Here is a 12103-nt window from a genome sequence, read left to right as displayed (position 1 = left end):
TGCTCACTTTGTGGCTCTGTGTCGCATTTTGGTAATGTCTCACAGTATTTTTCATTATTATATTATGGTCATCTGTGACTGGTGATTATGATTCACTGGAAGCTTAGGTGATGGTTAGCATTTATTTATTTATTTATTTTTTAAGATTCTGGGGCTCCCGGGTGGCTCAGTGGGTTAAAGCCTCTGCCTTTGGCTCAGGTCATGATCTCAGGGTCCTGGGATCGAGCCCTACATCGGGCTCTCTGCTCAGCCCTGGGAGCCTGCTTCCTCCTCTCTCTCTGCCTGCCTCTCTGCCTACTTGTGATCTCTGTCTGTCAAATAAATAAATAAAATCTTTAAAAAATAAAATAAATAAAAATTAAAAAAGAAAACAAACAGATTTTACTTTTTTATGACAGAGATAGCGAGAGAGGGAACCCAGGCATAGGGAAGCTGGAGAGAGAGAAGCAAACTCCCCGCTGAGCAGGCAGCCTGATATGGGGCTTGATCCCAGGACTCCCAGGGTGCTGGGATCATGACCTGAGCCACCCAGGCCCCCCGATGGTTAGCATTTTTTAGCAATAAACTACTTTTTAATTAAGGCACATACACTATTTTTTTAGATATAACGCTATTGCACATTTGCATACTGTATAGTATAGACATAATTTTGGGGGTACCTGGGTGGCTCAGTTGGTTAAGCATCTGCCTTCCCTCAGGTCATGATTGCAGGGTCCTGGGATTGAGCCCTGAATCGGGCTTTCTGATTGGTGGGAAGTCTGCTTCTCCCTCTCCCACTCCCCCTACTTATGTTCCCTCTCTCGCTATGTCTCTGTCAAACAAACAAATAAAATCTTTAAAAAGCCACATAATTTTTATATGCACTGGGAAACAAAAAAACTCAGTTGATTGCCTTTATTGAGATATTTGCTTGATTGTGGTGGCCTGGCACAGAACTCCAAAGTAGGCCTGTATAGGTGCCTGATGTCATTGGGAATCCAGTAAGGGAGCGTTCATCTATCGAGAACTCGGCTTCCTTGCAACTGTGCCTAACAGAGCAAAGCTGAGAACTGGGGCAGACATTCAGAAGGTGACCTAACAGGGAAAATGCTCGTTACAGGGCCTGTGCCCCGAGGAGGATGCAGTGCATTCCTGGGAGAAACCACAGGCCCTCACTTTTATTCTTACATTACATATTTCTGACAAGCCTCTGAAGTTCAAATCCCATGGCATTTTAGAAATAGCGTACTAGAATGAGAGCCGAGAGGGTCCACCCTCAGTGGACTCACCAGCAACAAGAAACTGTAGGGAAGGAAAGAAATTTGGCTCTTGCTCACTTTGGGAGGCTGCCGGGCATCCTCTCTGCAGCAGGATGGTGCTGATGTTCCAGATGACAGTCTGGGATAATCCCCCCCACCCCACCCCGCCATCATTCGTCCCCACAGGAGGTCGGTCTCTGCGCACAGAACACTGGGGACTGTGATCACTGGAGCTCAGGGCTTACTGATAAAGGCTGTAGCATGATCATGATTCTTTAAGGGAGACTCTCAGTACTGTGATTTTTTTTTTTTTTTTTACGTTCTGAATTCTGGGTAAGGGGTAACTGTACCCAAGTTTGAGGTCCACAGCAGAGCCTGGGAGCTCACTGCTGCCGCTTGAATGCCGGCGGCCAGCGCTACCCTGTTCACTTGATTGCACCTAGGTATTCGTGCTTGACTGAGCAGTGTGTGGAAGAGAACAAAGAGAAAGCTAGTTTAGACTATAAAATCATCTTCAATAAGAGAAATTCGTGAGCATTCACGAGCACCTGTGAGAAAAGAGGCTTTCACTGATTTGGAAGGGTTTAGGGAAGAGAGATGGAAGTGAATGGTTGGGTCAAGACCGTAGAGGATGTAGCTCGCAGGTGAAAGCCCGCTAGGGGAAAGGTAGCTGAAGCATTAAATTCATCCTTCTAGCTGTCTCAAAGCCTCAGCCAGACCCCACGTGCCCGGTTAGTCTGTTAGGACTGTGGTACACGCTGTACCGGATACGTGCGTGCTGCCTTTTCTGACCAGCCTGTCTTCGGGATGGAGGGTGTGCATTTCTCTCCAGCCTCCTCCATGGAGGCTGCCCCCACCCCATGAGCCTGAGCATGCCCAGTCCGAGCTTTCCCTGAAGCTGCCCCTTCTCCCCCCTCCGCCACAGCACGCTGTCCAAGTGCTGCCACGCCATGGTGGCCGTCATCTACCCCTTCACCTGGCAGCACACCTACATCCCCGTGCTGCCGCCCGCCATGATCGACATCGTGTGCTCACCGACCCCCTTCCTTATCGGCCTGCTCACCAGCTCGCTGCCGCTGCTCCGGGAGCTGCCGCTGGAAGAGGTGAGCCCTGGGGACGTCCCTGTTCCCTCGCTGTGGGGGCCAGAGGGCAGAGGGGAGGGGCTGGCTAAGGCATTGCAGGAGTGCAATGTCAGGGGGTTGGGGGGGCCCGCAGTTTTATTAGCTACCCCCCCCCATGTCTGCCTCCGTAGACCCTCAGGGACTGAAAACTCAGTTTTCTCTAAATGAATGCGCTGGCCCGAAGGGCAGCGACCTACAACTTAGCCAGATGTTGAAACTCTGGATCCAGAAGCAGCCATCCACCCTCCCTTCCCTCCCTCCCTCTCCCCAGCACGGAGGAAGCAAGCACAGAGCAGCTAACAAGAGCTGGAGTTTATATCTGGACTAATAACAAAGCTGACAAATACTGTGCTCCTACACACAGGTCCTTTATCACATCAGTTAAAAAAGACAACCACCAAAGTGTTTTTAAGGATGGGTTTTCACATTTGCCCCCAAGTAGGGAAAGTCCTCCTGGCATCCTGGTGGGTCTTTAGCCCCAGGCCCTTCCTCTAAATAATCTCTGTCTCACGTACGGATTGCTCCCCGCAGTCAGCGAGGGAACCGTAGGTGCCTAAATGATGCCACTAACTTCTGAACCCCGAGAGGAACGCCTGTCGCTGAAATTCATCCCAGGTCCTCAGATGTGGCTCCTGTGGTTGCCCAGGGAGGCCTGAAGTTCCACGAGTAATCACCAGCACAGGTCTTTGAGCATAGGTTTCTGAACCGCAGAATTTGTCTGGGTACCCTTTGACCCCTGAACAGTTCAACCCCGGACGTGCTTGAGAAGGAAGGAGAGACGCCCTCAGCTCCTGGGTAGGGTCTCTGGGATGTATTAGAGCCTGTGTTGCCAGCTGTTGGTAAAAACGTGGTGGCCTTCCGGACCCATGCTCTCCCTCCATCATAGCCAGTGGCCCACGCCAGCTGGGGTCATGCAGGCAGAGACCCAGCATTTTCCTGACCACGTGCCCTAGGCAACGTGCTTGCCCCACCCTACACGGCCCTGGGTCTCAGCCCCGCTCTGAGGAGGGAAGGGGAGGGTGCTTATCCGAGAGCCTTTGATGAAACCCCAGTACTTGCAGCTTGACTTACTCTCCAGGTGGATCCGCTCCTCCGGATCTCTCTCCTCCTGTCGCATTAAGAGAAATGACAAGGCCGAATGGGTAGCCAGGAGGAGAGAGCCCTGGGAGTGGGGAGTGCAGACTTGATGGAATGGGAACAGCAGGGTTCCTCCAGCATCTTTCGCCCACATCAGTAACCCACACACTACAGGTCTGTCCCAGAGGCTCTGCCTCAGCCAGTCTCCGAACAGGGCAGGGAGTCCAGTCTGTGGCATACACATGTCCCAGCCTGTGGCTTCAGTGTTGAAAGCAAGCAGTTCTGGAAAGCCCTTCCCCATCCCCTTCCCCCCTACATCATTTGTGGCTATAGTGGCAACGTCCGGAAACCACAAATGGGCCACTCCGCCCCCCCCCCCCCAGCTGCTGTCTGGATGCCAGGAAGGAGGAAGGCTGAGAGTGTCCCTACACGCCGGGGACAGTAATCGTCCCTTTCCCTCATCTTGCAGGTCCTTGTGGTCGACCTCGTCAACAATCGGTTCCTCAGACAGGTGAGTAAGAAGGCCAGCTTCAGCCCGCTGCTCTGTTGCATCTCTGTTGCTGGGCACAAGGCTTTCCACGTCTGGAAAGGCTCTTTGGTGGGCCTGGGATTGTAAAGCAGGCCGGCGGGCCTGGGCGATCCCTGGCCAGGGCTGGACTGGGAATACGCAGAGCGCAGGGCCGAAAGAGCAAGGGTTTGGCAAAGCACTGAGTCCTGTGTGTGTCATCACAGAATGGTTTTCTAACATTTAGAAGGTCTGTATAGGTTGTAACTACAGACACTTGTCCTTTTCAAAATGTTTTCAAACAATAACTGTTTAAGCCCATGATATAATATTAAGTGGAAAAAAATCAGGACACAAGATTATATACAGTATTGTCCTGATCTCTTTTTTTTGGGGGGGGTAAAGATTTTATTTATTTATTGGAGAGAGCGAGAACATAAAGAGGGGGAACAGTAGAGGCAGAGGGAGAAGTAGGCTCTCCACGAAGCAGGGATCCTGATGCAGGGCTTCATCCCAGGACCCTGGGATCATGACCTGAGCCAAAGACAGATGTTTAACCATCTGAACCACCCAAGTGCCTTTTTTTTTTTTTCTTTTAATGAAAAGGAAAGAAAAAAAGAAAGAAACACAGTTGGCCAGTAAACAACACTGGTTACAGGTGCCCCCTCCCTGCGCTGTTAAAAATCTGTATATATGGGTGGCTGAGTTGGTTAAGTGACTGCCTTTGACTCAGGTCATGATCCCGGAGTCCTAGAATCCATTGAGTCCCGCATCCGGCTCCCTGCTCAGCAGGGAATCTGCTTCTCCCTCTGCCTCTGCCTCGGCCTGACACTCAAACTGCTTGTGCACTTTCTCTCTCTGTCAAATAAATAAACAAAATCTTTAAAGAAAAAATTAAATAAAAAAATATGAGTTGACACTTTTTTTTTTTAAGATTTTTTGTTTATTTGACAGATAGATCACCAGTAGGCAGAGAAGCAGGCAGAAAGAGAGGGGGAAGCAGGCTCCCACAGGCTCCCTGCTGAGCAGAGAGCCCGATGCGGGGCTAAATCCCAGGACCCTGAGATCATGACCTGAGCCAAAGACAGAGGCTTAACCCACTGAGCCACCCATGCACTATACCCTCAGATAATCAATTATCTTTTGTGTATGTGTGTGCTGATAGCATTTGAGCTACTCAAATGCTTTCAGATATACAGTAGATTATAGTTAACTATAGTCACCATGCTATGCATTAGATCCCCAGAACTATTTAGCTTATAAACTGAACTGTGTGCCCTTTGACCATGCTTGCCCATTTCCCCCACCCCCTGGCTCCTGGCAGCCACCATTCTACTCTAATTGTGTGGCTCCAGCTTTTTTCAGATTTCACATATAAGTGAGAACATGCAGTTTTTGTCTTTCTCTGACTTATTTCACTAAGCCTGATGCTCTCAAGGTCTATCCATGTTGTCACAAAAGGCAGGGTTTCCTTCTTTTTTATAACTAATATTCCATTATATGCATATATCTGTGTATATACATTCCATTGTGTACACACACATACACACACACACACACAATCTTATTTTCTTTATTCATTTGCTCATGAATGAACACTTAGGTTGTTTACATGTCTTGGCCTTTGTGAATAGTACTGCGATGTTCATGGGGGTACAAATGGGATTTCAGGGGCGCCTGGATGACTCAGATGGTCAAGTGTCCAACTCTTGATTTCGGCTCAGGTCCTGATCTCAGGGTCATGAGACAAAGCCCTGCGTCAGGCTCCGTGCTGGGCATGGAGCCTGCTTCAGATTCTCTCTCTCCCTCTGCCTCACTCATCTGGGCTCTTGATTCTGTTCCTTTAGTCTGTGTCTGTTTTCATGGCACGACCAGACTGTTTTGATTGCTATAGTTTTGTTAATAAAGCTTGAAATCAGGAATTGTGAGGCCCCAGCTTTGTTCTTTCTCAGGATTGCTTTGGCTATTCAGTGTCTTTTGTGGTTCCATGTGAATTTTAGATTTTTAAAAAAATTTATTTATTTGTTTGACAGACAGATTACAAGTAGGCAGAGAGGCAGGCAGAGAGAGAGGGGAAAGCAGACTCCCCACTGAGCGAGAGCCTGATGCGGGACTCTATCCCAAGATCCTGGGATCATGACCTGAGCTGAAGGCAGAGGCTTTAACCCACTGAGCCACCCAGGCTCCCCTAAATAAAATCTTTAAAATATATATATATATATATATACCATTACAGTTTTGGTGGGGATTGCACTGAATCTCTAGATGGCTTTGGGTAAAATAGACATTTTATTTTATTTTATTTTATTTTTAAAGATTTTAATTTATTTGACAGACAGAAATCACAAGTAGGCAGAGAGAGAGAGAGAGGAGGAAGCAGGTTCTCTGCTGAGCGGAGAGCCTGACGTGGGGCTCGAGCCCAGGACCCTTGGATCATGACCTGAGCCGAAGGCAGAGGCTTAACCCACTGAGCCACCCAGATGCCCCTAAAATGGACATTTTTACAGTTAATTTTTCCAATCCATGAACACAGACTATCTTTCCCTTTATTTATAGCTTTCTCAAATTCTTTCATCAGTGTCTTCTGTATCCCTTTTAATCTTCACGATGAGGTAGATATTGATTGGTCCCATTTTACAAGTGGGGAAACTGAGGCTCATATTGGTTTTAAAAAGTGGAATCAAGAGGGGCACCTGGCTGGCTCAGTCTGAAGAGTATGTGATTCTCAATCTCGGGGTTGGCAGTTTGAGCCTCCTGTGGGGTGTATATAAATAAATAGAACTTGAAAAAGAAACAAACATGGAATCACAATTCAAACCTCAGATCTCTGTCTCCAAATCATGTTTCTTCCACTAACCCCAAAACTGTTCCGGGTGAGCTGCAGGCCAGGACGTGGTTCTCATCCCCAAGGGCCTTGGGACACTGACCCACCTGCTCTCTCTGCTTTACAGATGGATGATGAGGATTCCATCCTCCCCAGGAAGCTTCAGGTGGCCCTAGAGCACATTCTGGAGCAGAGGAATGACCTGGCAAGTGACCAGGATGATGGGCCCCCGGACTGCAAGTACGGTGAGAGTTCAGCCGCATCATCTCCCCCTTCCATCACTAGCATCCGGCGGCCAGTGGGCCGGTGACCAGCCCTTCCACGTGGCCTTGAGTTAAGTAGGAAAACTGGCCAGAGGGGTATGCAAGGAGAGAAACCAGGGGCGTGACCCTTTGATCTGGATCTAATGCTAACAAGTGTGATGTTCCCATCTCCCCCATTTCAGCCCTAAAATACCGGATTAAAGGGGAGGGAGAAATGACTTTACCACCCTAGATAACATCTGTCCTGGGGCGCCTGGGTGGTTCAGTGGGTTAAAGCCTCTGCCTTCAGCTCAGGTCATGATCCCAGAGTCCTGGGATCGAGCCCCGCATCAGGCTCTCTGCTCGGCAAGGAGCCTGCTTCCCCCTCTCTCTGCCTGCCTCTCTGCCTACTTGTGATCTCTGTCTGCCAAATAAATAAATAAAATTAAAATTAAAAAATCTGTCCTGGAGAATGATGATCCGCTCTAGTTCTTACCTGTGCCCCTGGGACTGTCTCAGGCTCTGCCTCTGCCCCCCGCCCTCACTGGCTCCCGCCCTTCCCCACTTTTCTTAGGCCCCGAGTCCAGCCCCTTGAACGAGGTGGTGTCCGAAGCCTTTGTCCGCTTCTTCGTGGAGATCGTGGGCCACTACTCCCTGTTCCTGACGGCAGGAGAGCGCGAGGAGAGGACCCTGCAGCGAGAGGCCTTCCGCAAAGCCGTCTCCTCCAAGAGCCTCCGCCGCTTCCTGGAGGTTTTCATGGAGACCCAGACCTTTCGGGGCTTCATCCAGGAGCGGGAGCTGCGCCGGCAGGATGCCAAAGGTGAGGGGGCACCTTCGAACCAGCTAGAGACGCCCAGGCCCCAGAGACAGGGAGCAGGGAGGAAGGTCATGGGGCCTGGGCGCAGCTGGGAACAGCGGCGCAGCCTGCCCGGAGGAGGCCCCATCCCGCTGCCTCGGAGCTGGGGAGCTGGCCACCCAGCCCCAGGGTCCCGCTGGTCTTCTCTGGCCATCTCCTCCCCTGCTCACAGCCTCTCCCGGAACCACATTCCAGGTTCTGGTGGCAGGTTCCCCTTGTGTTCCATCTTGCCAACTCGATGAAACTCTCCGGAGCGTGCTCTCCTGTCCCTCGCGGGCCCCTCCTCTCCTTTTCCTCAGGCCTCTCCTCCCTTCTGCCAGTCTCTGCGGGGTGTGGCAGCAGCGGCCAGGGGCAGAGCGGATGGTCGTGCCCCCACTTGGTGTGAGCGCCTCCTCGCTTTGCTCTCCGCTGACTGGCCGCAGCACTCGAGGTAGCACAGCAGAGGCTCCTCAGCCTGGGGAGCTGGTGGGTCCTCTCGCAGGAGCCTGCCCGCCTGCACTCTCTCTCCTCCCTTGTCCTGTCCCCTCTGGCTGGACTTCTTCCCTCTTCCAGGGCTGAGAAGGGGGAGTCTGTGAGGGAGGATCAAATCACCCCCCTCTGTTTCTTGCATCATCTTAAGTCCTTCTGGGAATCGGAAAGCTAGAAATGTTGGTGAAGACGGTCACTCATGGGAATCAGACCTGCGTGGGACACGCCACCAAGGAGAGACCAGTGCAGTGAACAGCAAAGGCAGCGAGGGTCCCAGGACAGCCTCCGGCCCCAGGCCCCCTGTCCTCTGGTGCTGTGATGGCCGAGCCTGGGTGAAGGAACCAAAGCCGCCCCCTCCCTTCCTGCAGCTCTTTGCAAAGACGAGACAGGGGCTGGCCACACCTGAGGTATTCTGAGGAGCCGGGATCTGAAGAGACAAAAGGAAATTGATTAGAGTCTGAGTCACGCTCCTGATGACAGGCTTCCTTGAAGTAGAAGCTGTGCTTACCAGAATATCTGCTTACAGATCACACAAAAGCTTAAAAGTAGCGTGGAAGGCGTCCTAGAGGTCCAGGGAAGATCCGTGAAAAAGGAAGACCATGCCGGAGCCTCAGGCCTGAGACTAGAGGAGAAGGCGCCTGCTGGATGCCCCGTCCGGCCTTCCTGAGCCCACAGATGGCAGACGGGTTCCCAGCAAGCTAAACCATTTGGCCAGTTCTCCCCTGTTAGGGGAGAACATGAGGAAAAGGGAGACGACAGGAGTCCTGAAAGCCAAGGCTGTCTGGTCCCTCTTTGAAACCAAGTGCCTGGCACAGTATAGACACTTGGAAGGTGTTTGTTGAATAAAATAGGATTTCATGTAGGAGCTAGCGTTAGAGCCTTCCAGAATAGTTACTGCACAAGGCTGGGCAATTATAAGGCCAATAAAACCCCTTCTAGAGCTCAGGATTCAGAGCCTGTGTAGAGGAGCAGCTCATCTCAGAAGCAAGGCTTCCTTTCTATGGCAGTAAGGAAATGGCTCTGTTTACAAGAGAGGGAGTGAGAAGGAACTAAAATGGCTGGGATTTCTCTTGCCAACAGGTTTGTTTGAGGTCCGAGCCCAAGAGTACCTGGAAACACTCCCCAGTGGAGAACACAGTGGTGTCAATAAGTTCCTGAAGGGACTCGGTAAGGCCCAGTGGTCTCTGTCCCCATCACCAGCCTCTGGTCCCCCCCAGTCTTGGCAGGTTTCCTCCACGGGGGCCAAACAATGCAGAGCTCACTGCTCTGTGGCCTTGCAAGCTCCTGCTCGGAGCTGGCCGCAGGGGAGCCCTCTTCGCCTCACTGGCCCCTGGGCAGTCCTTCTCTCCCAGGCTCTTCAGTCTTCTGGGGAATCAAGCTTAGGAAGCAGGACATGTTCCATTCGGTGCTCCCTGTGTCACCTGTTCCGGAGCAAATGCTCCTCTACAGCTCTGACATTCTTCCTTTCAAAGCTCCCCATGTCTGGGGACGATCCCCTGCATTGGAGAGGTTGCGTGAGGAGAGGCTCCAGAGGTGGCGTGGGAGGCAACTGTGTGTGTGTGTGTGTGTGTGTCCCTGCCCCCCCCCCACCCGTAGGTCCTGGATGGAAAAGGCAAAGTTTCGCTTTTGTATGCCTGGTGACATGTTCTCATTTTCTTTTTTTTTTAGGCAATAAAATGAAGTTTCTCCACAAGAAATAACCTTCAGCTCAGCTTCAAGGGAAAACTTCTTCCTAGTTACATCCACATTTTTAAAAAACAGTTCCTGGTGGCCTTTCTGAAACACTGGGTCCTGGGTGTCGCAGGTGCGGGGTGCCAGGATGGCTTCTGGCTACCCGAGGGCCTCCCCAGGACCCAGGGCCCAGCAGGTGCTGCTCCTTCAGAACAGCCCTGGAAAGGAGACCTGAGACCAGGCATGGCACAACATTCAAATGGATGGTTTGCGTTGTTGGGTTTGGGATTTTTTATATTTTTACTCTTAGGTATTAAAAGAAAGAAAAGTGTTTGGGTTTTCTTTTTATTATGCCAGGGCTAAGAAAACTCTGGTGCCTTGTGCCGTGGTGCCCTGGTTCATCCTGCCTGGCAGCTGGGCTCGAGGCCAAGAGGAGACGAGGAAGAGGCGGCCGGAGCAGTGACCAGGGACGGGGAAGCAAGGCGCCCCTCTGGGTAGGGCCGGGGACAGACGCAGGTGTTAGAGGAGGGCAGTGGCAGCCCTACAACCCTCGTGCTCACAGGTGTTGGGGCATGAGTCCTCTTGAGGAATGGGGCCCTATCCAGCCTGAAGGAAGAGGGGGAAGCGCAGAGGCGTTGGCTTCCTGGGCTGAGCTGCACTCCCAGGCCGGCCAGGGACGCCACCTGGTGGCCGAGGCTGTTTGTCGTGCTACCCACTCCTCTCACGCCCGAGTAGACGGGACACTTCTAGTTGGCCTTTTTCCTCTTCAAAGCCATAGAACCATCCGCTGCCCGAGAAGTCCGTGACGCTTAGAGGGACACACAAACGAGACCTCCTCATACGATCTGCTAATAAAATATTCTTGGGGTCCCTAAAACATGTAAGCTGCGGCTTTGACCCTATTCCCGTTTCATTATAGGGAATGTTTCCCCTCTCGTTGTGGGGACCCAGATCTGCATAAACGGAGGGGCTTCTGGTATTGATGTTTACAAGACGGGTCATCGGACCTTTGGGGCTAGCTAGCTTCCTCAGATTCATGCGCCGGCTAGTCGGCTTGCCCTCTCGGGACCAGAAGCAGAGAGGTGGGAGTCGAGGCTGCACCCCAAGTCCTGTCCTGCAAGGGCACAGCGAGGAGGCGGGAAGAGAAAAAGTGAGCAGCACTGGCAAGTTCTCAAGCAGGCCTCAGGGCCGCCACTGAGGGCCGCCACTGGGGCCCGCCCACCCGCTGCTTGCTCACCCCTCTGGATGGTACCAGAGTCCCGACAAATACATACTAAAGGGATGTGCCCTGACCTTGGCAATGGCCCAAGGAGTTGTGCCACTTGGCACAGGTTCTCACCTTTAGGGAGTTGGGAGCAAGGAGTCATCTAAGGAAAAAAAGAAAAAGAAAGAACAAGAGGAAAATGAAGAAATGGTTGATCTCTGTCATTCTACATTAGAGGTTCTTAACTGGAGTCTTGGATGACCCCCCTCCACCTGGAAGTTACAGCCAAGATTTGGTGTGTCCATTTGGTTTTTAGGAGAGAGGATCCGCAGTTTATTATCAGATTCTCAAAGGGGTGCAAGGGCGGAACCAGGCTATGCAGCACAGTTAGCCTGGGTAGGTATGTGTGGTTGGCGTTGCGGGGGGAGACCGAAAGGGAATTGAGTGTTGGGGGCTCAGGAATTTGTACCTAAGAAGCTCCTCGGATTAGTTAATTTTATGAATACCAGTATTCTGCCCAGAGATGATCACTTTTAATATTTTGGAATATACCTTCTTTTCTAACTTACTTCATATTGTTTACTTACCACCTCCAAGTGAATAAATACGCATCTTTGTCAACATTTCTAATGACTGTGTAACACTATTTTATAGATGTATTATAAGTTAGTTTACCAGTCCTTTATTCTTACGCATGCAGGCTATTTCCAGTTTTTAATAAGTTTGAGAAGAGCATCTTTATATAAGTATCTTAGTACATTGCCTTATTTTCACGTTTTTTTTTTTTTGCTTGAAGTACAATATACATACAGAAAAGTTATCAGATCATGAGTTACAGCAGAACAGACTTCCGAAAATGACCACATCCGCGTAAGCAGCACACCATGCAAGAAAATC

The 12103-nt window shown here is 51.0% G+C and overlaps 1 protein-coding gene across 1 annotated transcript in view; it reads left to right on the top strand.

Moving 5' to 3' along the window:
* The window catches only part of DENND2A (DENN domain containing 2A), a 103326-nt gene extending 91497 nt beyond the window's left edge, over nt 1-11829 (top strand). The window contains exons 15-20 of the mRNA XM_045063070.1: nt 2164-2341; nt 3906-3947; nt 6893-7010; nt 7582-7827; nt 9412-9498; nt 10000-11829. Coding sequence (XP_044919005.1) covers nt 2164-2341; nt 3906-3947; nt 6893-7010; nt 7582-7827; nt 9412-9498; nt 10000-10031 — 703 coding nt within the window. The 3' untranslated portion in view covers nt 10032-11829. The remainder of the gene's footprint in view (nt 1-2163; nt 2342-3905; nt 3948-6892; nt 7011-7581; nt 7828-9411; nt 9499-9999) is intronic.
* Nucleotides 11830-12103: the final 274 nt, after the last annotated feature.

This window comes from Mustela putorius, unplaced genomic scaffold, assembly GCF_011764305.1.
Source record: "Mustela putorius furo isolate JIRA1106 unplaced genomic scaffold, ASM1176430v1.1 tig00003845_pilon_pilon_pilon, whole genome shotgun sequence".
NCBI classification, from domain to species: Eukaryota; Metazoa; Chordata; class Mammalia; order Carnivora; family Mustelidae; genus Mustela; species Mustela putorius.
Note: the sequence above shows the minus strand (reverse complement) of the source record. Positions and strands in the feature narration are given on the sequence as shown.